At 40.1% G+C, this 22,154-nt stretch overlaps 1 protein-coding gene across 11 annotated transcripts in view; it reads right to left on the bottom strand.

The window, feature by feature from the left end:
- Positions 1–22,154, bottom strand: part of R3HDM1 (R3H domain containing 1) — a 55,376-nt gene that overhangs the window by 26,307 nt on the left and 6,915 nt on the right. For 6 of the 11 annotated variants that reach the window (XM_077181710.1, XM_077181711.1, XM_077181715.1 and 3 more), the window contains exons 3-15: positions 20,699–20,740; positions 20,161–20,250; positions 14,839–14,953; positions 12,674–12,752; positions 11,099–11,158; positions 10,877–11,017; positions 8,274–8,382; positions 8,082–8,177; positions 6,741–6,778; positions 6,608–6,658; positions 6,242–6,453; positions 3,072–3,329; positions 437–591 (exon numbers count right to left, since the gene is read on the bottom strand). In XM_077181710.1, coding sequence (XP_077037825.1) covers positions 437–591; positions 3,072–3,329; positions 6,242–6,453; positions 6,608–6,658; positions 6,741–6,778; positions 8,082–8,177; positions 8,274–8,382; positions 10,877–11,017; positions 11,099–11,158; positions 12,674–12,752; positions 14,839–14,953; positions 20,161–20,250; positions 20,699–20,740 — 1,446 coding nt within the window. Of the gene's footprint in view, positions 1–436; positions 592–3,071; positions 3,330–6,241; positions 6,454–6,607; positions 6,659–6,740; positions 6,779–8,081; positions 8,178–8,273; positions 8,383–9,267; positions 9,399–10,876; positions 11,018–11,098; positions 11,159–12,673; positions 12,753–14,838; positions 14,954–20,160; positions 20,251–20,698; positions 20,741–22,154 lie in introns of those variants that run through there. The other 5 variants (XM_077181716.1, XM_077181712.1, XM_077181714.1 and 2 more) reach the window with 5 other exon arrangements.

The raw sequence follows: 22,154 nt of genomic DNA, 5'->3' as shown, positions 1-22,154 counted from the left end.
TACTCATGAGAAGTTCATGCTGTACCAGTCCTGAGCTACTCCTACTGTGCCATGACTCCTGCTTGTGCTGTACAGCCCAGGAATTTATCTGGCTGAGAAACAACCCTGAGACAAGAAGCCCAAGGTTCCAGTTGGATTAACTCTTTCCAGCTGCCAACTATATTGCTTTTAATGCCTGGGTAACTCCACAGTGCAATTAGGGATGAAGGCAGAATCTCTTGTTCTTGGTTACAGAATATTTTCATACTAAAATTCCTCAGTATTTTTAAGAAGAGGCTGCCTACCATGCTCAGGCATGATCAGAGCTGACAGTTGTGAGGAGTGGGAGAGAAAAAGCCCAGTTCCCCTAATGTGTGTGAGTGTTCTCCCCATCCAGTGCAGAAGAACAAATAACCCCCACCCCTGGCGTCCCTGAGCACGTGTTTGACAAGTGCACCTGTGAGAGGATGGGGTTGGCTCCGGGCTGGTGCTGGCTGGGGCTGGGCAGGGCTGGCTGAGGTGCAGCTCCAGGCACTTGGCTCCTACCAGGCTGCTGAGGCAGGGGAGGGTTGTACACCACCGGAGTGCCGTCGGGATTGAGGAACGGCTGACCTGCCCGGGGAGACACAACAGACACAGCCAGCTGCACATCCCAGCTGGGACAGAACACACAAACGTACCTACAGCAGGCAGAGTCAATACAGTAACAACACTGAAATACAAGGGAAGCCATTCTGGTTTATATGAGATTCATGCCAAATAAATGCCCACAACCATAACAGCAATGACTACATGCAGCTAAAACCCAAAACATTGAAGCTAAACAAAGATACCCCACTCTTTACGTAGTGAACACACATAAAATTTTTCTTATATGCTACTCATCTTGAAACTTGATTTTTAACCAAATAGATTGAATATGACAGGAGTAATAAAGGAAAGCTCTACAAAAAAACTGTTTTAAGGACATTTTAAAAATTTACCTCCTTTAATCAATTTGAAAACCAGTCAGAACACAGGAGAGCTTAAAGGCAAGTATTTTTTGAAAACTACATAAAGCAATAGCTGCCCTGGCATTCCCATGACTGCTAATGAGATTACTGATAAAAGACTCTCTTCCCCTATTCTTAGATTAATTGGCTTTTAGCTTTCAAAATAAATAACACAGAATTATTCTTCTATTTAAAAATTTGCAACCTTAATATTACAGCAATGGGCCAATGAAAAAGAATTGAAAAATAAATAGCATAAAAGTAAATTATAAAAAAACCCAGTGATTTCTTTTTGTGCCTGGTTGGAAAAAACCAAAACAAATCTCAGGAACAACAGCCTGGCTGGCAAGGACCTGTGCCTACCTGCTTAGTGACACGTGTTGGCTTATTCTGATGCTTAAAGGGCCCAACACTGATGTAAATTTTTCTCTCCTCTGATTTAAAGATGTTCTTATCCTTTCTAAAAAGGTTTAAACTGAGCCTAAAGCCTTTGCACCCTGTCAAAGCAGGCTAATGCTCCTCCGGACTTCTTGGTGCCATCATACTGAACTGCAACTGCCCAACATGAAGAGTGGAACAGCTACTGAAGAAAGGACTGAGGAATTCATGGCAGAGGGACATGAACATAAGCTCCAGCAGCTGGACTGCAGCTCATCAGGTGATACTCAACTGAGCCTAATAGATTTCTCTTCAACACTCAATAATTGGCAATGTTCACATCAATAGGGACTCCAATTTTCTTATTTCCTTTTACTACTTCATGCTAATCACCAGAGCTTCACTTATTTCTAATAGTGGCTGGCTAAGAATTGTCTTTTCCTAATGACCAAGGCACAGATTCCTCTGTCAGGAACCCTGAGGAACCAATCTCTGCTTTGGCTGGCACTGGAACAGTAAAGCCAGAGGAACAATTATAGAATATGATGATTCCAGTACACTGGAAATCAAAGTTTATCTGCACCTAAATGTTCCTTGTTCTCCAAGTGTTCTTTGTCTTCTACTAGAAGCTCATTAGACACTAACATAATTATCAAAGACTACTAATGAACTTAGCTCTAAGATGACAAATACATTCTCCTCCAAATCCAATGGCTATCTATGAAAACTAAGTCCTACAGCAATTCATTTGTAACCAAATTTTTAGCAATTCATTCATATTAAGGAAAAAGAGGAATTTATCTATTTCAATGTTATACCTTCTAGTGAAAGAAATTATTTACTTCATTTAACAACCCCAATGAGAAACATTTTGCTTCAAACATCATGTGCAATTATATTAAACATAATCAAGTCCATCTACAGAATGATGGTAAGTATATCCTGAAGTATTTTCTTTTCTACAACGAAAACAAATAATTATACTAAAATTATGACCTTTCCCATAAAAGGCAAATTAAATTTTTCAGTATTTCCTAATTTTTCAATAAAAGTTTGCCCTGAGAACGCCAATTATTTAATCCAGACAAGTTATTACATATCTCCTTGCATCTACATTATGAAGCAACAACTTTCTACTACTTACTAAAAAATACCAGTATTGGCAAATTACACCAACACTGATTTAATCCTGTTTTAAAGCGACAAGGACAAGTTTAGAAATAGTATTTCATCCTGTGCTTCTTTCTTTCACTTGTATTAACAGCCTTGAGCATAAAGACATGAATATGTTGAATCAAAAAAAAGAGATGATAAGTTCTTTCAAGTCAATATAAATCCTATCTCAGGCTCTCTCCCCTCACTGAAACTGTGTTATAGAAGCACTGGAAAGGACATTTTCCTCTCCTGAAAAAAGCTGAAACAATTAAGTTATTCTGTGTTCTGGACAGTAACTCATATGATTTTTGTATTTTGTACAAGTCACTCATATATGCAATTTAAAACTCTTCTAGAGAAAATCATGTGAGTTTATTCCTTCCTTTGATCCTCCAGTCATGCTTCCTTGTTAAATGAAGTGCATTGAATGAACACAACCACATTAAAAAAAATGAAGAGAAAAATAAAGGACAAAGGACAATAGTGACACGAAGCCTTATGCAAACACTCGTGCATTCTTTTCCAAGTTCCCCAGTGTAACACAGACACCCCCAAGCATGTACCAACCTGTTTGAGGGTTGACCAGCACACTGCCAGGCGGGATGCCCGCTGCTTCCAAGGGAAGCAGAAAGAAGCTGCTGCTAGCAGCAGGTGCCACTTGCCCGCTCATGCCACCATCAAAGGAAAGAGAGTTACTAGAGCTGACACTTGGATACACGGCAGGCGTGCCAGGGGAGGGCTGGCTTAGAGCTGGCACTGGAAGAGGCTGCTGGCTGTGAGAGAGAGAACCCGTGGAGGACCCTACACTACTAGAAGATTCTGAACCTGGGAAAGGAGTAATGAGAAATTGGTTTTACCTGGAGACAGTAACAGCAAGCACACTTTAAAATATACACTTTAAGTGCTCACCCTGAAAGCTCAGCATTAAGAACATTATTCACAGCAGCCTGGTCAATGGACTCCCCCTCCATCTCCCCTGGAATACCATTACAAGGTCCCTTCTGTGAACCAAGGGTCAATTCAGCACTGCATTGCACTGCAAAGTAAGGCTTTCATATCTAGCTTGGTTTTCTGGTCAGAAAATGCATATCTGTACCTCCAGGATTCATGGAAGTGATTGGTCATTCCTGCAAAATGTTGGAGTGGATGCACTGGGGCAGTGAATCCCAGCCCCAGCTCCTGCAGCTGTGCAGGGAATGCACTGCAGGGCCCTGCTGACCCTGTGGGTTTGCTGGCTAAAGCCTCATGCCCTGCACACACTGCCTGCATGCAAGCAAGGACCAGTTTCTTTCCTCTGCTGGGGGTCAGATCTTCTCTGACTCACCTGCTGGACAATTTGCACTACACTAAAACCCTCAACACTGTTTGTTTCCTTCTCTGACAATTTGCAGGCTGAAACCAAGAATATAGCTAGGAAAAATGAAATGAGGGTAAGATGGTAGCTTTAGCCTGGCTTTATGCAACAATTCAAATTTCAAAGGAGGATGAAACAGCCAATTGAAATCAGGACTCATTTTACAGACATGAATTACTATAAACATTGCAAGGCAGTGGAGAACCAGACCCTGAGCTTTCTGAAAGCCAAGGCATGCAGCTAAAAGAAATATTCCAAAAGTCCAGTATGGAGAGGTCTGTGGAACTGCTGCTCCCAGATCACTTGACACCTGGAGCTTTAGGTATAACATTTAGCAAAGACTTTGTAAGTGCATGATACTTGCAGCACTTGGAAACAGAATACAGTTGTTTAAATTTACAAACTCTCCATTAGCAGCCTCTATACAATCAAGAAGAAAAAGAAAGGCTCAAAAAGCACTCAGATGGAATTTATGTACTGCTTGAAGTTACTCTGCAATCCCTTATAAAAGTTGCTAATTGTAACCCTTCAACTTGTGTTTACAAAGAGAGCATAGCTTGAAGCATTGGCCATTTTTATTGCTGAATTAAGTGAAATCAAAGCTATTAATTATAAACTGGGCGAGACAGCACATCCCAGCTCTGTAAAACCATCACTGCCTGACCAGAGTTACTTGGATTCATTTCCAAGTGTGTTCACTTCTAGATTATGCAGAGAAGTGAGGCTAAGGCCATTGTAACCAGAGCCAAGCACATCCCTGAACAACGTGAACAAACCCAAGCTCAACATGTGCCAATCACAACCTGGAACTGCACAAAGCAACAAGCATCAAGGTGGGCATTTCCAGCCTAGAATGTCCAAATTCTCAGAATGCCAAAATAAAGACTCCAGCAAAAATTTTAAGAATCCTTTTATGTTCTTGAAATTTAGCCAACAAAGATTTCTAAGAATGTATTTGATTGTCAGGCTGCAGTTTCTTTTCAAGCTGTGCCAAATAGCATCACTACACTGCTAGTGGAATAATTCCATATGATGGCACAATTTTACAGCAGAAATACCTTGAACTGGTTTGGGTCTTTTTTATACAAGTATACAATGGACAAACAGAATTTGTTACTGTTTTACTGCATTAATATATAGCAGTGTGGCCATATGCCTAAAAGGTAGTAGTGGTTTAAGGAAAAGCAAAAAATTTAAATAGATTCTCTTTAGAAACCAGTTTTATAAATAAGATCCAAAGCCAATACTAATAAGGTAGGCAATTATATTATGCTTTTTTATAGTTCTGTTTCAAATTCTGAAATAGCCAGCAATAACACACCCATGTATTACAAGCCTGAAAATTCTCCAGAGATTAGCAACTGGAACAAATTATGTTGGCATTTGAAATACAAATATTTACTAAGTTTCATTTTTGACCCACAGAAGATTCATTCCTATATTTTCTGAGATTTTGTTTTCACATTAATTACAAGTTAACCCCCTTTGAAACCCTGACTCCTTATAAGAATTTTCTCCCACATTTTTGAATTTGAAAACTAAACAGTAAACTTCGTTCCACTGACCTCATTTCTCAGCAGTCTAAAAATTAAGTAAGCATTTGAGCCATATTCATTTTGATTTAACAATAGAAAGAGAACACAATAAAAATAACCACCAATTCACAGGCTCTAAAGCTGTTTTATCTGACAAGTAGGATAACAGTGCAGAATTTCCTAAGATGTTGCAATGCAGTTTTGTGTAGCCATGACATTTTCTGAAAAAGGATTTGTCCTCCTGAGAAGCTGAGAGGCCTCAGGAACAAAATGTAACCAATGGTTATCTGCTGCTGTGGAATGCAACAGCTGGATCTGTGATTGGCCATTAATTAGAAACAACCACATGAGACCAATCACAGTCAGCTGGCTTGGACTCTCTTGTCTGAGACACAAGCCTTTGTTATTCATTCCTTCTTTTTCTATTCTTAGCCAGCTTTCTGATGAATTCCTTTCTTCTATTCTTTTAGTATAGTTTTAATATAATATATACAATAAAATAATAAATCAAGCCTTCTGAACCATGGAGTCAGATCCTCATCTCTTCCCTCATCCTAAGACCCCTGTGAACACCGTCACAGTTTTGCCCCACTGGAAATCGAGACCTGAACCCCAAATATTTTATACTAAAAAAATTCTGGTAAAAAAAAAGTTTTCAAACCCTTTGCATGAGATGAAAGGCATTGGCACACTTGGAAATTCTCCTTCCAAAGCCGGAAGTGTTTGCTGCATTTGTCACATCAGGGCTCTAGGGCTGGGTCTGTAGATGCAGGGAGCCTCCCCACGGGAGCACCAGGCACGCCCCCCCCCCGGCTCAGCCGCCAGAGCCCGCCCCGAGGCTGCCGTACCTGTTTTGGACAGCCTGCCCGTGCTCTTGCTGCTGGCAGAGCTGTCCCCGCGGCTCAGCACCGAGATGCCGCTGAAGCTGCTGGCCTTGGTGACGGCGGGTTTCAGGTTGCGCAGGGAGCTGTCGGAGTCCGTGCTGCTCCAGGGCCGCGGCTCCGTCTCCGTGCTGCTCTGGTGGCTGTTGGCCGATCTCCCCGATGCCTCCTTATTGATTCTACAAGTTACAAACTCAACTGTTAGCACGAGCAGCGCTTGCAAAGGAAGGGAAAAGGAAAAAGAAAAAAAAGAAAACAAAAAAACAAGAAAGAAAAGGTAAATGCATGCAGAATACTTTAGGTTTTGTTTTTTTAAAAGAAAGCATCAAATACCTAAGTATCTGTCGTCTTTGTTGTGTACTATTAGTTTCTTCCTCCTGGATTCTGTTGACATTTTAATAAGATAGCTTAATATTTATTAAGAAAATAGGAAGACAAAACAGAATTAAACAGTAATTTTTCTTACCTTTTATCAGTGAAATAATTCTCTTGGGAACACAGGGACTGAGGGGCAAAGAAGTGCAGAAATTAATATGAATGGCATTTAGAAACCCTACTACAGAACACACAGCAATCTGGAGTCTTCTGCATTATACACAGACTTCTACAGCACCCTCTTTATATTAAGCTGCCTGAAAAACTTTACCTGTTGGTGAACAATTTCCATGAGGAAACAAGACAACATAAAAAGGCCCATGTGCAGGAGATCAAAGTCAGCATGAGGATAGTTACAATGCTGCTGAGTTGGTTTCTATCAGACTGTTTCTGAAGTTACAATTCTTCCCTTGGGCCTTTGGTGCCTTCTGTCACTTGCAGCTGGAGTGTGATTCCCAGGGCTGTCACAGCACCTGAGCTGCCTTGTCTTCTGCTGGGAAGGGTGGAGGGGGAGAGGCCACTGCTGCTGCAGTAACTGCTCAGTGCCCTGGGTACCAGTCTGGGTGAGCTACAGAGCACATGCAACAGAACCAAAAAGGCTGCTCCTGACTCAAATTATCTTGTCCTTGACTGTGACTCCCAACATCTGGCACAAAGCTTCTAAGGGTTTAATACATAGTAAATTAAAATGCAAAAGGAAAATGCAATTTTATATCCAAAAGTCCATTCTTCTTGTTTGTAACTAAGGTGAACAGAAAAATATAAATTAGCCTCTCAAGAGCTCATTACTCTCTTTGGAATCTGGTTTTTGGATGTGCAAGAGTTATAGATAAATGTCAGAAGTGGATTATTAAAAGTAACACATATTTTTAAAGACATATTTGTTCTGTTTTACTCAATATAATCACTACTTGCAATTGAATTGTAGCCTACAATGTTGTCTTGTAGGGTATCTCCAGTCAGGAGATCAGATTCCTGACAAGAATTTCACATATTGGACCTCAAATCATTTTACTGTTACCACTCATAATGTGGCTGCTATAGATACAAGTGAGAAAAGAGTTTGTTTTTTAATTTTCTTGGGTTTTTTTCTTCTTTTAATTATTGCTCTGAGCAACTGACATCATTGCAGTACCAAAACTCTGTAACTTAAATTGCAGTGAGGGACAAAACAATGAAAAGGGGGGAAATGCATTGCACTAGGTAACACTAGAGAACACTCCTCAATAATTCTTGCGTTGTTTGAGTTTCATACAGCAGCGATTAGAGAAAACAGATTTCTCAGTAACTGCAATATCATTTAAAGCCCACTCAGGCCACATTCTCTTATCTGCTCAGTGTCATTCAGAATCAGTTTCCTGGAAAGCCACCTGTGCATGTATGTGTGTGAAGGGTTCATAGAAAACAGTGCCAGACTGGTTTTGATACGTACATCTTGTGCAAATATCCTTTCTCTAGCTCTCTGATATTCTTCTTCACGTTCTTCTATAGATTTACTTCTTCTGTCATCTTTTAATCGTATTCTCATCTAAATTGAGTGGTACAGTGTTATTTTGCAAAGGAAAACAGCAAGAATGCACAGTCAAACACAGCAAGTGGAAAGAATAAGCCATGTGTGCTTTACCTGGTTGTCATCTTTGTCTAAACTAGAGTTATCTCTCTTAAGGATGTACCGCTTCTGGAAGTCATCGCTCTTCTCATCCTTTATATGCTCACAAAACTTTTGGTCAGGTCTGAGAAAAGTTGTTACAAAGAAAACATTTATGGTTTTGTAAACATACTGTACACACAGTGGAACAAAGTGAAATATATTCAGGTGTAATTTAAAATATACTTCATATTCCAACTGAAATAAATAGAGTTTGGCTGTCTGGGCAATGGAAAAGATATGGTGCACCCCTGACAGGTCCTGTCCTGAGGCATAACAAACCTGCTTTTAAAAACCTCTTCCTCCTTCAAAGCTTTTGCTGCAACTCCCAGTTAAGGTGGGAAGCAAACCACATGCCCTTGGGGAATCAGAAGTGCTTTTGAATCCCAACTGGTGCCATGCAATGGATATTGGGCATGCATGGAAATGAAGACAGGTGTTTGCCGCTAGAGCCGCAATACCTCAGAGTTCATTTCAAGGGAAAACAGAAGAAAGAAGGTAGAAGAGAAAGCACTGAAATTTAGAAACTTCTAAAACAAAATTAAGCAGAAATGAGTAAGAGAAGAACAGTATAATGCAGGCAAGCAAGAGCTTCACACAGTCATAGGGAGAGAGTGAAGCAACAGATTATAAATAATGCTTTGGTATTTTGTCTACTTTGTGAAGGAAAAAGTGGTATTTTGCAAATCCTTGTTATTAAAGAGAGATACCAAGTACCTGAATAATAAAACAACTGCTATCGTAAGAGAAGAGCTCAGACAATCAGGAAATATTTGTCTAATAGAGGACAGGATGTCCTCTATTAGAGCATAAATGTATGCTCTTCTCTATTTCTGTTATTTGTCATTACCTAGGACTTCTGGATGGAGTGAGGGGAGCTCTTTCTACGAAACAGCCAGCCCTGCCTATTGGGTACTGGCTGCCCAAACATAATTAGCAGGCATTTCAGAGAACCTTTAGACTGTCTTACCTCTTTCTTTTAAAGGTCTCTGAATTTACTGCCCTGCAATCACCAACTCCCACTCCACTGAGACGTGCCAGTGTGCACTGGGTGGTTGATGTCAGTAACATCCCTGCTCGGCGAGGGAGCCGCGAACCTGCCTATGAGGAAAAGGTAAGTTTGGCTTTATTCCACATGGAGCAGATCTCCAAGGTTTTCTTTCTAAATTCTTATTTTGTATCCAAAGTGATTTAAAATAAGAATATTGAAAACATCAAGAATCTTTATGTCTGCAGGTTAGATGAAATGCCTGCTAATTAGTAACTACACCTACAGGGGCTTCCAGAGGCCACAAGCTATTTAAATATGGTCTAAAATTTTTTTTAAAAGCATAAAAATGAAATAATCTTTCACTCGTTCTTATTCCACAGTTGAAGTGGTAGACTGAAGCTTCAGTCTAGAGATGCTGGTAGATGCAAAGGCAACAGATTAGAAATGTTTGGCTTTCTAGCCAATTGAGATATAGATTGTACAGCCAAAGCAAAAACACATACATAAATAATAAAGTATTCAACATATATTTAAGCTCTCTATAGATTTCTAAAACTTCTGAGGACAAACTGTTTACTTAAGTGCAATTTCAGTGTGGCATATCATTTCAATCCTACTGACTCTAAAATAGGGTGGATAATAAGATCTTTTTCTCCCAAAGCTATAAGGAGTGTACCTAAAGACTGAGATTAAGATATGCAGGCACTGTAAACTCCTGTTTTCATGTTCAAGACCAACAAAACACGGTGTCAGGCAAATGCTCTAAGTTAAAACTAGAAACTAGGTGGCATAAATATGTCAACACATTAAACCTTTGTCTTTTTGAGAGAGAATGAGGAGACAGAGCAAGTGCAGAGAATGGAGAGAACAGCTGGGTCCCTTGAATGAAAACCTCAATTCCACACAGGTTTCAGAGTTGCTGTGGCCCACCCCAGTGCTATCTTCTCTGCAATATGCATTTTCCTGGGGGTTTCTCCAAGAACCCCCCAGCCCTCACAGTAAAGCAGCACACCATGGCTTGTTAACCTGATTGACATTTCCATTGATGTCTGTCTCCCCTGCTATGTTTATTTGTAAGGCCATGAGAGATCTGTAAGCAACATTATTCCAACAGAAGAACTTCAACAGCTGAATTTTCCCAGTAGAATTTTACAATACAAAAGCCACAGTTGTGCAAGTCCCCTCCCTTCATCAAATCAGAAATGACCCTATTCTAAGATAAGAGCTGGCTCTGCTATCCAAAAGAAACAAAGAATGCACTTTGTACACTTTACTGGTGTAAATCTTTAAACAAACAAACAGTTGCTATAAATTCGCATTTCACAGAAACAAAATTAGCAATGAGTCTCTGCCAGAAAAGCAACAAAATTTCTTAACTCAGAGATAACATCCTTCTTTCCCCAAAGAATTCAAACATGTCACATTATCACACAGCAAAAACATCAACAGTAAAGGGCTCTAAACTACCTCTCCTTGATGCCTGCTCCCAGAGAGGAGACAGACCTCACCTGCTACAGCATCACTGCCTCACACATCCCAGGCGTTAGAGCTATGCATCAAAAGGGTTTTTCAAGGCTTTGACACTTACATTCTTGTATTGCTAGTTTTATTTACTATCACTGACTTCCCACTCTGGTCCACGTTGTGCTCTAATCCAAAGTAAGCAGCTACCCTGTGCAACAGCATTCTATGGTAAGATGTCATTGGGGGAAACTTTTTTCTTGGTACTCTGGAAGAAAGGAATAGTAGCTTTATTAAATAAACAGGAACACTCTTGAATTCTTTTTTCCTATGAGAGTACAGTACTTACTCATTATTACCAATGAAATCTAAAATTTCCTGTTCTAATTTCAGCAGCATCATTCTGTCCCTGAAAATAAAAACACAGCAACTCACATATGAGACACTCCAATAACTGCAGTTGTATTCATCTTAAGAATACACAGATCAGAGCTGTGATCAAGGGATGATGGCAGACTGGAAATAGGACCAGCAGGTGTCAAATGCAGAATTTTTAGGACAAGGTATTCTTTTTTTTGCTATTTTGTATTGAACCATGCTGTTTTGCTCTCAGGTATCAGAGTACACAGATCCTCCAAGAAGTCCCTGCCCAGGAGGCTCAGCAGGAAGCACAGTCATAGAGAGGACAGGCTCCAGGAGGAAAAGCAGGGCTGAGGTTGTTCCCTGTTGGTTGGTGTGGGCAGGGAGTGTGCAGAAGCCTCAGCTGGCCCTTGGATTGTGAAGCACATCAGGGGATCACTGAGAAAGTGGTGGGGGCACTTCACCAACAACCAAGGGCTTAAAGCTGGCACATGTGGCAATGTGCTGACATATTAGAAACACAAAAAAGCTAAAACTCAAGGTGGTAGGAAGGAACACTCTTCCTGAAACTGCTTGCACTGGTTCTAATAAGCTATTAAGATGCAGTGAAATCCAGTGATGCACAGTTCATAATCTGTGCACATCAAGAGACCAAGCTTCCCAGTCACTGTGCGTGGAAACACATTGTGAGTTCTTCACTTACAATTCCTTGTTTCCACTGGGATGCTTCATGGCTTTAAACAGGAGCCACCTACTAAGTCTCACAGAGGTCCGTGCTTTCTGATTTTACTCTACAGGACTATGGCTTTGGCCATATGATGGCTCATGTCACATTTATTCTGACTAAAATGGAATCCAAATAAATGATCATATTGGAAGTTCTACCTATAACATGAATGAATAACAAATAGCAGTGAAGCAGCTTTTGTGGCACAGCACAATTGCACGAAGTTAATTCCTTGCCTTGCACTACAGCCACAAAGCCAGCACAAAACCCCAGTGAGGGAAAGAACAAACAAGACAGGGACAGACTGCAAACCTCAGAGCAACAGAACCAGGTCAGCACTGTTGCTAACAAATGATGGACTTGGATTAGGTCAGATTTGGTTTCTCATGTGCAGAATGAAAATCTCTAGCTACAGTTATAGGGTACAGCTTTAAAAAATGCCTTTATCTATAAATTCAGTGCAAGACAGATTAGGATCAGAGAAGGCAATTTGGTCTCTAACAAACAGGTGCCAAGACAGTGCAAGGTTTAGAGACAATACATTGAAGCCCATTCAGGGAGAGAATTGCACATAGACTGAACACATCATTTGCATATTAAGCATTAAAAGCATTTAAACCACTTCAATGTCCTGAACCTCTGCTCAAAAAGCAAACCAATTGCAGTGGTGTTTTAGACAGTCTGTGCAACAAAATCTCACCCTGAATAACTGACATGGAGAGTTAGACATTTAAGAGGGGGAAAAAATAAAACCACAAACAAAAAAACCAGGTAGTGTGATGCCTCAGGCAACAACAAGAAAGAAAAACAAAGAAAGTTGACATTATTGATTCTTACCTGGGATTGTTTTTTAATGTATTTACTAAAAATTCATGAAGATCTATACCAGTGGAATCTGTATACTCCTGGCTGGAATCTAAGGGTAAGGGGAAGAGAGCAAAATTACATTCTGAAGAAGCTGTTTTCCAATTATTGCTGAACAAACTATACATGGATCAATACTATATAACCATTAAGTACATTGCTGCCAAAATTAAATGCTTCCAGTTTCCAGGAGAAAGGCCCACAAGTCAAAAACAAAACAGAAAGCCCACCACCACCCACTATCCCCTAATTCAAGGGTAATGCAGAAGCAGGAGTTTCAAGAACACCACTATTCATAACAACTGGCTGTATGTTGTGAAGCAGGTAATCACCTTGAGAGACCCAATTGCCAGCAGCCTGCCACATTTTCTCACTACCCACACTGCAGTGTGTGTACACAACTATGGAGCAGCAGCAGCCCATCTACTCAACTACTGGATGCTGCCCAAAGAAATTTTGTACTTCAGAATGTAAGTTTAACCTTCACAAAGTGGTGTTTTGCACTACTAAAAATCCTTGTTCTGTTGGGCTTTGTTTGCACATCATGTTTAGATGACTACTATTTCCAAAAGTAGTCTCAACCTTTCCCCTCCTTTCCAGTTTCAGTGAAGCAAAGTGTTCAGTTACATGCTATCCCCTAAAATCTGTCCCTGAAAGGAATGATTTAACCCCAAATCTTCCCTTACAGGAGCATCCTTCGAGGTACTAGGATTCAAACCAACAGGTGTTGGAACAGTATTTTTGGAACTAGGTGTCTTCCAAGAACTACTTATGTGTTAACCTAGTCTCAACTCAGTTAGGCACAACTTAAACTTATGCCCATGTCCCAGCTCTTCAGGCTGCCCAGAGAGTTTGAGGGAAACCAACCAAGTCTGAGCATTTATGTTTTGGAATTACTTTTGATTCTGAAGAGAAGGCAAAAAAAGCTATCCTGACAAAAATGTAAAGATTCAGTAATAATTTACTTCAATTTTTCTAATTTGCAAGTGAGCAATGATTTAGTGATAATTACTAGAACTGATGCTAAAATTCCATAATTTTCTATTTTGGCATATCCTATATTGGGAAGTAATTAACCTTCAGAGGAGAGAGTGGTTGAATTCAGAACAGCCACCCTATAACACTGGCATTTTGTCATTTTGCTCTCAACCCCCCATTATTACCTGTTGGGTATTTGGGGGTGGTGTTTAAGGCATCATTTCAAAGACTGAGATTTATAAATGCAGGTTAAGTTCTCCATCCCAGTGTTTTTTTATTTCACAAATACCTGGCTGCCAGCTGGGACAAGCTGCACTGAAATTCCACATGAGGAATGCCTTATGGAATTGCAGGACATGAGTTGGACAAGTGCCACCTGTCTCAGAAAGAATTCCAGCTCTAAAGGTATTTCCTATACTCCATCTGATCTAAGATATTTAGGTAAACATTCTGGATATTTAATGGAAGAGCTGTAAAATGATTTGCCATCTTAAATGCATAAGGAGGCATCAGGCAGCATGGACATGAACTGATAGTTTATGTCATTGATTTCACAGCTCTCTTTCAGATTAAACCCATAGATTTTCAGCACACAGACTGTAATTTTAATCCAGAAGGCAGGAAGATTTAAGTGAAAACATAATACTTGTCCCTTTTATTTATGTAGTTCTACCCTTACTCCAAAACTTTACTGAAAAAATTCCAGATACTATCAGAAGTAAAATAAACAAAGGAGAACATGGATGCCTGTTGAATGAGGAGCAGAAAAAGTACAAAGGGAGCTGTGCCACTCTCACTTCAGTGTCACAAGTCCTGTAACAACAAAGCCCAGGAACAAGACACGAGCTTCCACTGACTCGTGAAGTCAGCTTAAAGAACACTTGGACACAACCGAGTCAGCACTGCTGGTTTTTTATGCTGCTCTGCACAGTCAGGACAGAAAGGAGAAGCATTTGCTGGAGTGTTTGATGAAGTCTCTAAAGCTCTCTTTCCTTCTCCTCCTCTAGCTCAAAGGTGTCTGATCTATTTGCTTCATTTGCAAATAAAATTTTTAAAAAATAACGCAATGTTTATGCAATGAAGACCTGGAAGCAGAACTGTATTTTCCTATGTTCTTTATCTATACAGTATATTGAATAACACAAGGAGAGAGAGCAAACCTCTTGATAACATTTTTCTGGACAGTTTATCACTGGATTTTTCCTTTTCTGATTCATCTTTTGCAGGTTTTTCTTCTTTTTCAAAAGACTGCGACAACTGGATCTGAATTTTCTCCTGTCAAAGAATAAAAATCAGTCACCACACAAATTATTTGAAACAATACCTGCAGGAGAACTGTTCTGTATTACCTGCAAAATAATAAAGCAACAACAAAAAAAATTGTTTACATATTCTTTCTGATTCCATATGTGCTCCATGTTACCACACAATAAATTATTTATCAGTAAATCAGAGTGTACAGAGAAGGCATAGAAAGGATCACAGACATTTTAGAATTTACACACACTTCCAGGCCCTGAATGCTATTATAAAATTAACTCAAAGATCTTACTCCATACATGTAAGAAAATATTCTGGTTTTTCAGATGTATAAATTTTATACTGCCTCTATATTTTTAAGTCATGTCTCATCCACAATGCTTTTTTCCTCCCAATTCTACACAGTTCTTTACTGTAAAAGCTTGTTTCAAGTTTTGATTTGGTTCATACCAAGAAAAAACGAAACAAAACAAAAATTTCTATATAAGACCAGCATTTCCAGATCCACAAAAAGGGGAAATATTTACAGTACAATATATCAATGCAAAGTTTGCAGACCTGTCATCAAGGCTTAGTTTCATAACTTCCTGTGTATTTTGATAGAGTGGCTTTGTGTGCAATCACCTCAAAATCTGTGGTTTTATATCAGCAGGTGAACTATTATAAAACCTGTTTCTCAAATACAGCAAAAACTTTCCCTCTGAAATTAGTGACATAATGCTCTCCTAAACACCCTGACCAGTGCAAGCCTGCAGTTTGTTTTCCATGCCCCTTGACTGTTTCAGGAGGTTGTCAGTGGAGGACCAGCACATTTCAGACAGCCATAGCCGAGGAGTTTGGGAGCAATGGGGTCACCATGCCTGAGGGACTCCCACGGGAGCAGTGGCCAAGTCCTGTCAGAACCAGACTCCCCTGTCACCTTTTAACTCCCTCAAATGACAGTTCTGCTCCCCCAGATGCCAGCTGAGTCCATGCTGTCACCTCCACATTCCTGATGACATCCAATCCTTCCCAATGCAGAGAACCGCCCCTCCCGCACTCCTGCCTATCCCTGTTCTGCCCTGCACCTTAATCCTTTCCCACACAAGTCCTCACTCTTCCCTCAAGCCCCTTCTTACCCACATCCAGGCTCTTGCTCTAAGCTCTGCTCTTGTGTCATTGCCCAGCCTTGATCTCACCCGTGGAATGCAGCCAGAATTAAATTTAGCCAGGATCCACCAGGCTGGAGCTGTTCACGTGCCCAGCCCGCAGCCACTCCTGCCTGTGCCGGCACAGGGCGAGCCCTGCACCACCCAGGCTCTGCCCAACAGGAGCTCCCATCTGCAGATCTGGGGCCACAACTTCTTCAAATGAGGGAAAAACAGTCACTGAGAGCTTTACCAGCTCTCCCTTTCATTATGACTTTTCCCCACAATAAATGTTCCAATTAAACTTCCTAATTCATGAACACTCACTAAACAACAACTCAGTGTCAATGAAGCCTTCTCAGCTTTGGACAGGATCTATAACCACATCTGATAAATACCAGCAAGTCACCAGCAAGGAACTCTCTCATCTGATTCTTTCCTATCTTGAGAATTCACTTGGCTATAAACCTTAAGGAGTCCAGAACAAGTCTTTGCATTCCTTGCCTCAAACTTGTGGGTAATTCAAATGAGCAATTGATTTGTCACTACAAAATGCTCTACACTCACCATTCAGCAAGTAGCTGTGTAACCTTTATTTGAGAAAGAAATGTTTGTCCTATTAAGGAGTTGTTCCTGACTTGGATTCACCAATGTGTTATCCTCCATGTTACAGTGACACCCTACAAAACTATCAGTAAATTAAGGAAATTGTCATAGTCTGATGTTTCTTCACTAGAAAAGTGACTGCAACTTCTAAACTCATTTCAAGAAATGCACACAGCAATAGTTGAGTCAAAGGATCTCAGCAAGTAATCATTTTCATACTTCCTTCCCCAACAAGAGCTAAAAAAAGGAATCACCATCTGAACAGCCAGTTCTGCTACTACCACCAGCTCTACTTCAAAGTGTGATACACCAGAACTGGGTACCAAAGGGCACTTTCTTGTGATTTCATGCTATAAAAACTGTAGCATCTAATTAAATATGACCTACTTGACTGGAAAGCTGCTGAAAAATCTTTTAACTTCTCTTCCCCTATAAAACTCTCTTAATCCCACCCTGTTTGCAGCAGGCCTCTGCTGGCATTTGGACTGAACAGACTCCTTACCCTAACTCTGATCACCCATCCCAAGCCCTTGTTGTAGAAGAGGAAATTGTCACCAAATTTTGATGAAAGAAGAAAAAGTTGAACAAACAGGAAAATGTCCCAAATCATCAAAACCTGATAAATCCTGCCAGCTTAACACATTTGGGAAAAAGGTAAGAATATATCTCAAAGGCCTACATGCTGAGGCTGGGCTTTCTACCAGAAAAACCAAATAAGTCAATAGAAACTAACATTACATCCCCTTGCCTTCTCCTCCCACTCCCTCTCCATTGGGCTATTTTACTTTGCTTAGAAAGCTCAACCTTTTGAAGATTTATCTACTTGTTATTCATAATAACAGCTGTCATTCATATGAAAACAGCTCTTCCTTAGAAAGGGCTGAAGTGGATCACCCTTTGCTAGTGCTTGTACTTTGTATTGGAAAATAGAGTCAGAACAACCTGATGTTTACACAAATGATGGCAAGAGAATATAGTTAGTGTTATAAAGACAAAAGATCAGACATATCACAGTTCTGTTCTTCCTCTCACAATAAATTTGTAAGCTCATACTTTCACAGTACCTTTTAGTAAAGGGCTGCCAGTGCTTTTTAACAAGTTTCAAAAATATGCAAGGCTCTTATCTAGGTTTCTCAGGAAGAAGCAGTATCTTCCTTCATGTTGCAATTGAAAATAGAAACATGGATCAGAAAAGAAATTCATCTGCTTGAGACAATTTCTTTGGTCTGTCACCCTCTTCCATCACAGCCTTCTGAGGAGAAGCAGCCAGTGGTGCCTTGCTAAGTGCCTCCTGCACCCACCTGTGTCAGGAATTTCACCCTGTTAGAGCTGCTGGTGTGAGGGGCTGACTCATAACAGTCACAGACAAGACCATGGATTTATCCCCAAACTCACACTATCAGCAGCAACATTATCCTGAATTTAATCTGTCTTGTGTCTTAAAACTAAACTGGAAGCCACTTTTTAGTTGCAATCACAGATATAACAGAGCAGTGACTCTTCCAGGGAGGGGAGCATCAGAGGTGATTCTCCTGCTGCAGAGACACCAGTGCAAGGCAGGCTCTTCCTGCTCCAAGCCACTGGACCTCCCACACATCCCAAGCACAATTAATGCTTCAGAGTATGGGGCTGGAGGCATATTAGTCCCAATTGCAGCAGCTGATTGGCACATATGAAGAGCTCTGCCATGCTTTCCCAAAGATAGTTTAGGAAAGGAGGGAAAATGGGTGAAGAATTTGCCTGTGTGAGTTGGTACAGAGGGTCATAGGAGACCTGTGCCCCACAGGATTGCACTCCAGCATCAGAACTTGTAACAGATTCCCACTTCTTGCTCTGCAACACATTTCTCCACCCTCCAGGGAAGAACTAAATTTGTTCTTGCAATCATTCTCTGCACAGCTATTGGGATTCATAAGCCATTTCTTCTACATTACTGCTTCCAAAGAAAACTCACAGCTAACTCTAATTTTGTTCTTAAGGCAATCTGCTTTCTGGTATTCCTTTTGTACAAACTTACATTATCACACAATCCAATTCATTCTGCAGAACCAGCCTTGACATCCTTCCTGCTGCTGCAAGGACTCCTTTCAAGGGCCACGTGGCAGCACAGAGCTAGGGACAGATTCCCAGAGGACTTGGCCACAAACATCACCTTATAAATGTCTGATTTTAAACCATTCAACACACGGTCTTGTGTGGAGCTGGAGGTTGGAAAATCCTAATGCCTCTTATGTTGGAAGTATACCCCTCATGATCACTCCAGCAAATCAGGTTTCTTGTCATTTGCTACAGTGACTGACAAACTCCACTGCTTCAGACTGAACAACTCAGCCTGACCAGATCTCTCAGTCGATTTTGTTATCTTATGGGAAACAACATTACAAAAGGACTGTAAATCATTGTAAACATCAATAACTCTTCTGTTGGCTTTTAATCCTTTACTCTGCAACCTATTCCAAACTATGACTTAGATTTTCATCATGGTAGCAGGCCCAGTTTTTGAATTCCTCTAGTCAACACTTCAAATTCTGGTATATTAGTAAAAGCTTACAAAAATACAATTTCCTTATTTTTCCAAAGGAACAAAACCCCCGCAAACCTGGAGGGTTTCAGTCCAAACCTACTGTTTCAGTCTAAAAAAATTTTAATTAGCTTGACAAAAACCTACATGAGTTCTCAATGTCCATCTTTCCTCAGAACTGAAGTACCACCTGTCCAGCAAAACCCCCTCACATCCTGCTTTCTACTGCTTCCTTCTTAACCAAAGGCAGACTTTTCACAAAAGCACAGTTTAAAAGCTTTTCAATAACAGCAAAGGCCCATTTTTGTTTTGATAGGCATGAACAAACCCAGCATTTTGATGGGCCTCACTCATGCACAGAACTAAAGCCAGCAGCAGGGCTTTGTTCTGAAAATACAGACTGGTATGGAGGTAAAGTCAGGAAACATGAATTTTGTTTAAATTCTCTAAAGTAATTTTACATATTTTGTTCAGCATGTAGGAACTTCTGTAAGTGTGTTCTATAATTTTAATAGATTAATTCAGATATACCTCAGGCCCATATTACAGAGCTATGAGCAATTGGGACTAATATGCAGAAATTCAGTTACAAACCAGAAATCACAACTGTTTCCATTTTCAAAATGTACAAAGACAATAAATTAGGCTCCATACTAATCACAATGTTTCTGTCTTACTAATTGCAGACAGCACTTAAGCAGTTGAAGAGTCCCTCAAGTGCACTGTTGGACTAACAAGTTTAAAAAACTGACAACCTCCCTCTTTCTGCCCACAGATATCAACTAGTATAGCTCAGAAAAAACAAAGCAGCAAATTCTGCACCTGATATTATCACCTCTATTAGATGAGTAGAAAAAAAAAAATAAAACCAGATGGTATCCACATATTTAAAGAATACCCAACAGACTTTCTTTTGAACAAGAAGTTACTTGAAATTGTTCCAGAAACTTCAGTAAGGTGATTTTTACCTGGAGGTCCTGGGATATTTCAGCTGTGGGAGGTGGTGGATATTCTTCACATACAGCAAGGCTCCGAACTAACTTTAACTTTGTGTTTGACTAAAGGAAAGTATGTAAAATTAAAATCTATGGCTTATAAAAGATAATATAAATATATCATAAGCCGTTATTTTTTTTCATTCATTATATGAAAAACAAAATGGCTGAAAACAGCATTTTTCATGTTTTCAATAGAATAAATAATTCCCTTTAGAATGAAAATACCCAAGCAGTTGCAGCTTTTGAAGGCACTACCAGCACAATAGAGCACATCTAAAGAAAAGTAAATAAAATACTGGGAAAGTGTTTCTCTCAGTAACAATAAAAAGCCACCAAAAATATAAAGGCAAATCACAAAAGCAAACAACTAGGCAAGACAAAAAACCCAACAGAATAAAACAAAGCTACGATGCCAAAAAATAAAACTAAAGGCACTTTCCACAAAGTAATGAAGCTGCACCAAGCATGAAGGGCTCCCTTCGCATGCCAGCACGCCGGGCTACCGTACCTTGGACCTTTTGGCCGTCTGTGCAAAGGACTGCGCTGGCCGCTGGCGACAGGCACAACAGAGAAGGGGTACATTAGCTCATGGCACAAGTTTGTTAATGCACAGGCTGTACGAGAGAAAGCTTGGACAGTTAGCACCGACACGGGCACATCTGGGAGAGGAACAGCAGGTGCTTCGGGCTGACGGATCCAGAGCTCTCCTGCTTGCATCAGGCTTGTCCTTATTGCCCTTCTTCATTTATCAACAATAGATACCAGAGCACTTTTACAGGAACCAGGCATTATCCTTGTTCAGTGGCATCCAAGCAGTTTACTCTCTCAGCCAGCTCTCAGCTACACTTTCAATTCTTGTTTCCTAATTTCCTTGGCAACGTGACATGGTTTTTATAAATTTTCTTCCTACTCCTGAAACCTTCCTAGAAAAATTATATTAAAAAAAGGAAAGCATTGCCTCCACCAAGGGAACAGATAACAGATGATAACCTATCATAAGCAGCTTAAAACATGTGGGATTTTTTTCTTTCATCTTGGGACCTATACAAGTATATTTTAAAACGGGCTACTGATTTTTTTCATTTAGTAATTTACTGTGAATTAATATGCTTTTTCTCCTCCCAGAGCCATTTTAGTAACTTATTATGCAATAATTTGCTTTTTCCTCCCAAAGACCTTCTTCTATTACAATTGTTCCTTAAAAAAATTACCAGGCTTTTACTACAGTATGCACAGCTGAAAGGTATGTTTGAATCAACAAAAGCATTTAATGATTTGTTAACTGCATAGTTAAAACTAACTCAACCCTCAGTGCCAGCAGCACAAGAATAGAAACATTTAGAGTGACATCACATAATTTAAGTACTGGTTTCCCTGGAGAACTAAAACTGATGAATAGACAAGCTTTTAACAGAACAGGTTTTAGGGAACACAGGCCTAATATTTGTAAGGAGAAATTAACATCAGTAATGCAATTTCAAATGTTGTTTAATGGACAATATTTCCTCCTTTAAAAAGGAAACTGAAGTGAAACTCCACTGGAAAACTCCATAAATGCAGCTCTCCTAGCCTTAGCTCACAGGAGATGTCTCTCAAGCACCTGAACTTCCTAGCAGGGCATACAACATCACTAAAAAGAAACCTCACCTACAGCAAAGAGCTCTACCATGTAAAGGCATTTTTCTCTCGTTTTCCTCAAATCCCACATGTCTATTTTGGATGTTGCACCAGCTTAGCTGAAGAGCAGCAGAAGGGGAGCTCATTTCACTATGTAACAGAATTTTAAATAGCTGCACTGAAAACTAACTGAACTCACCAGCAGCTTTTTAAAGGAAGCTTGCTGAGATTTAGAGCAGCAGAGACAGTTCAAATGCTTTCATACCTGGAACCATTCAGACTCTGAGTTTTACTGTTTCCATACCTGGAACCACACAGAGACTTTGAGTTTTTCTGATACGTGCAAA

This window comes from Agelaius phoeniceus, chromosome 7 (assembly GCF_051311805.1).
Source record: "Agelaius phoeniceus isolate bAgePho1 chromosome 7, bAgePho1.hap1, whole genome shotgun sequence".
Lineage (NCBI taxonomy): Eukaryota > Metazoa > Chordata > Aves > Passeriformes > Icteridae > Agelaius > Agelaius phoeniceus.
Note: the sequence above shows the minus strand (reverse complement) of the source record. Positions and strands in the feature narration are given on the sequence as shown.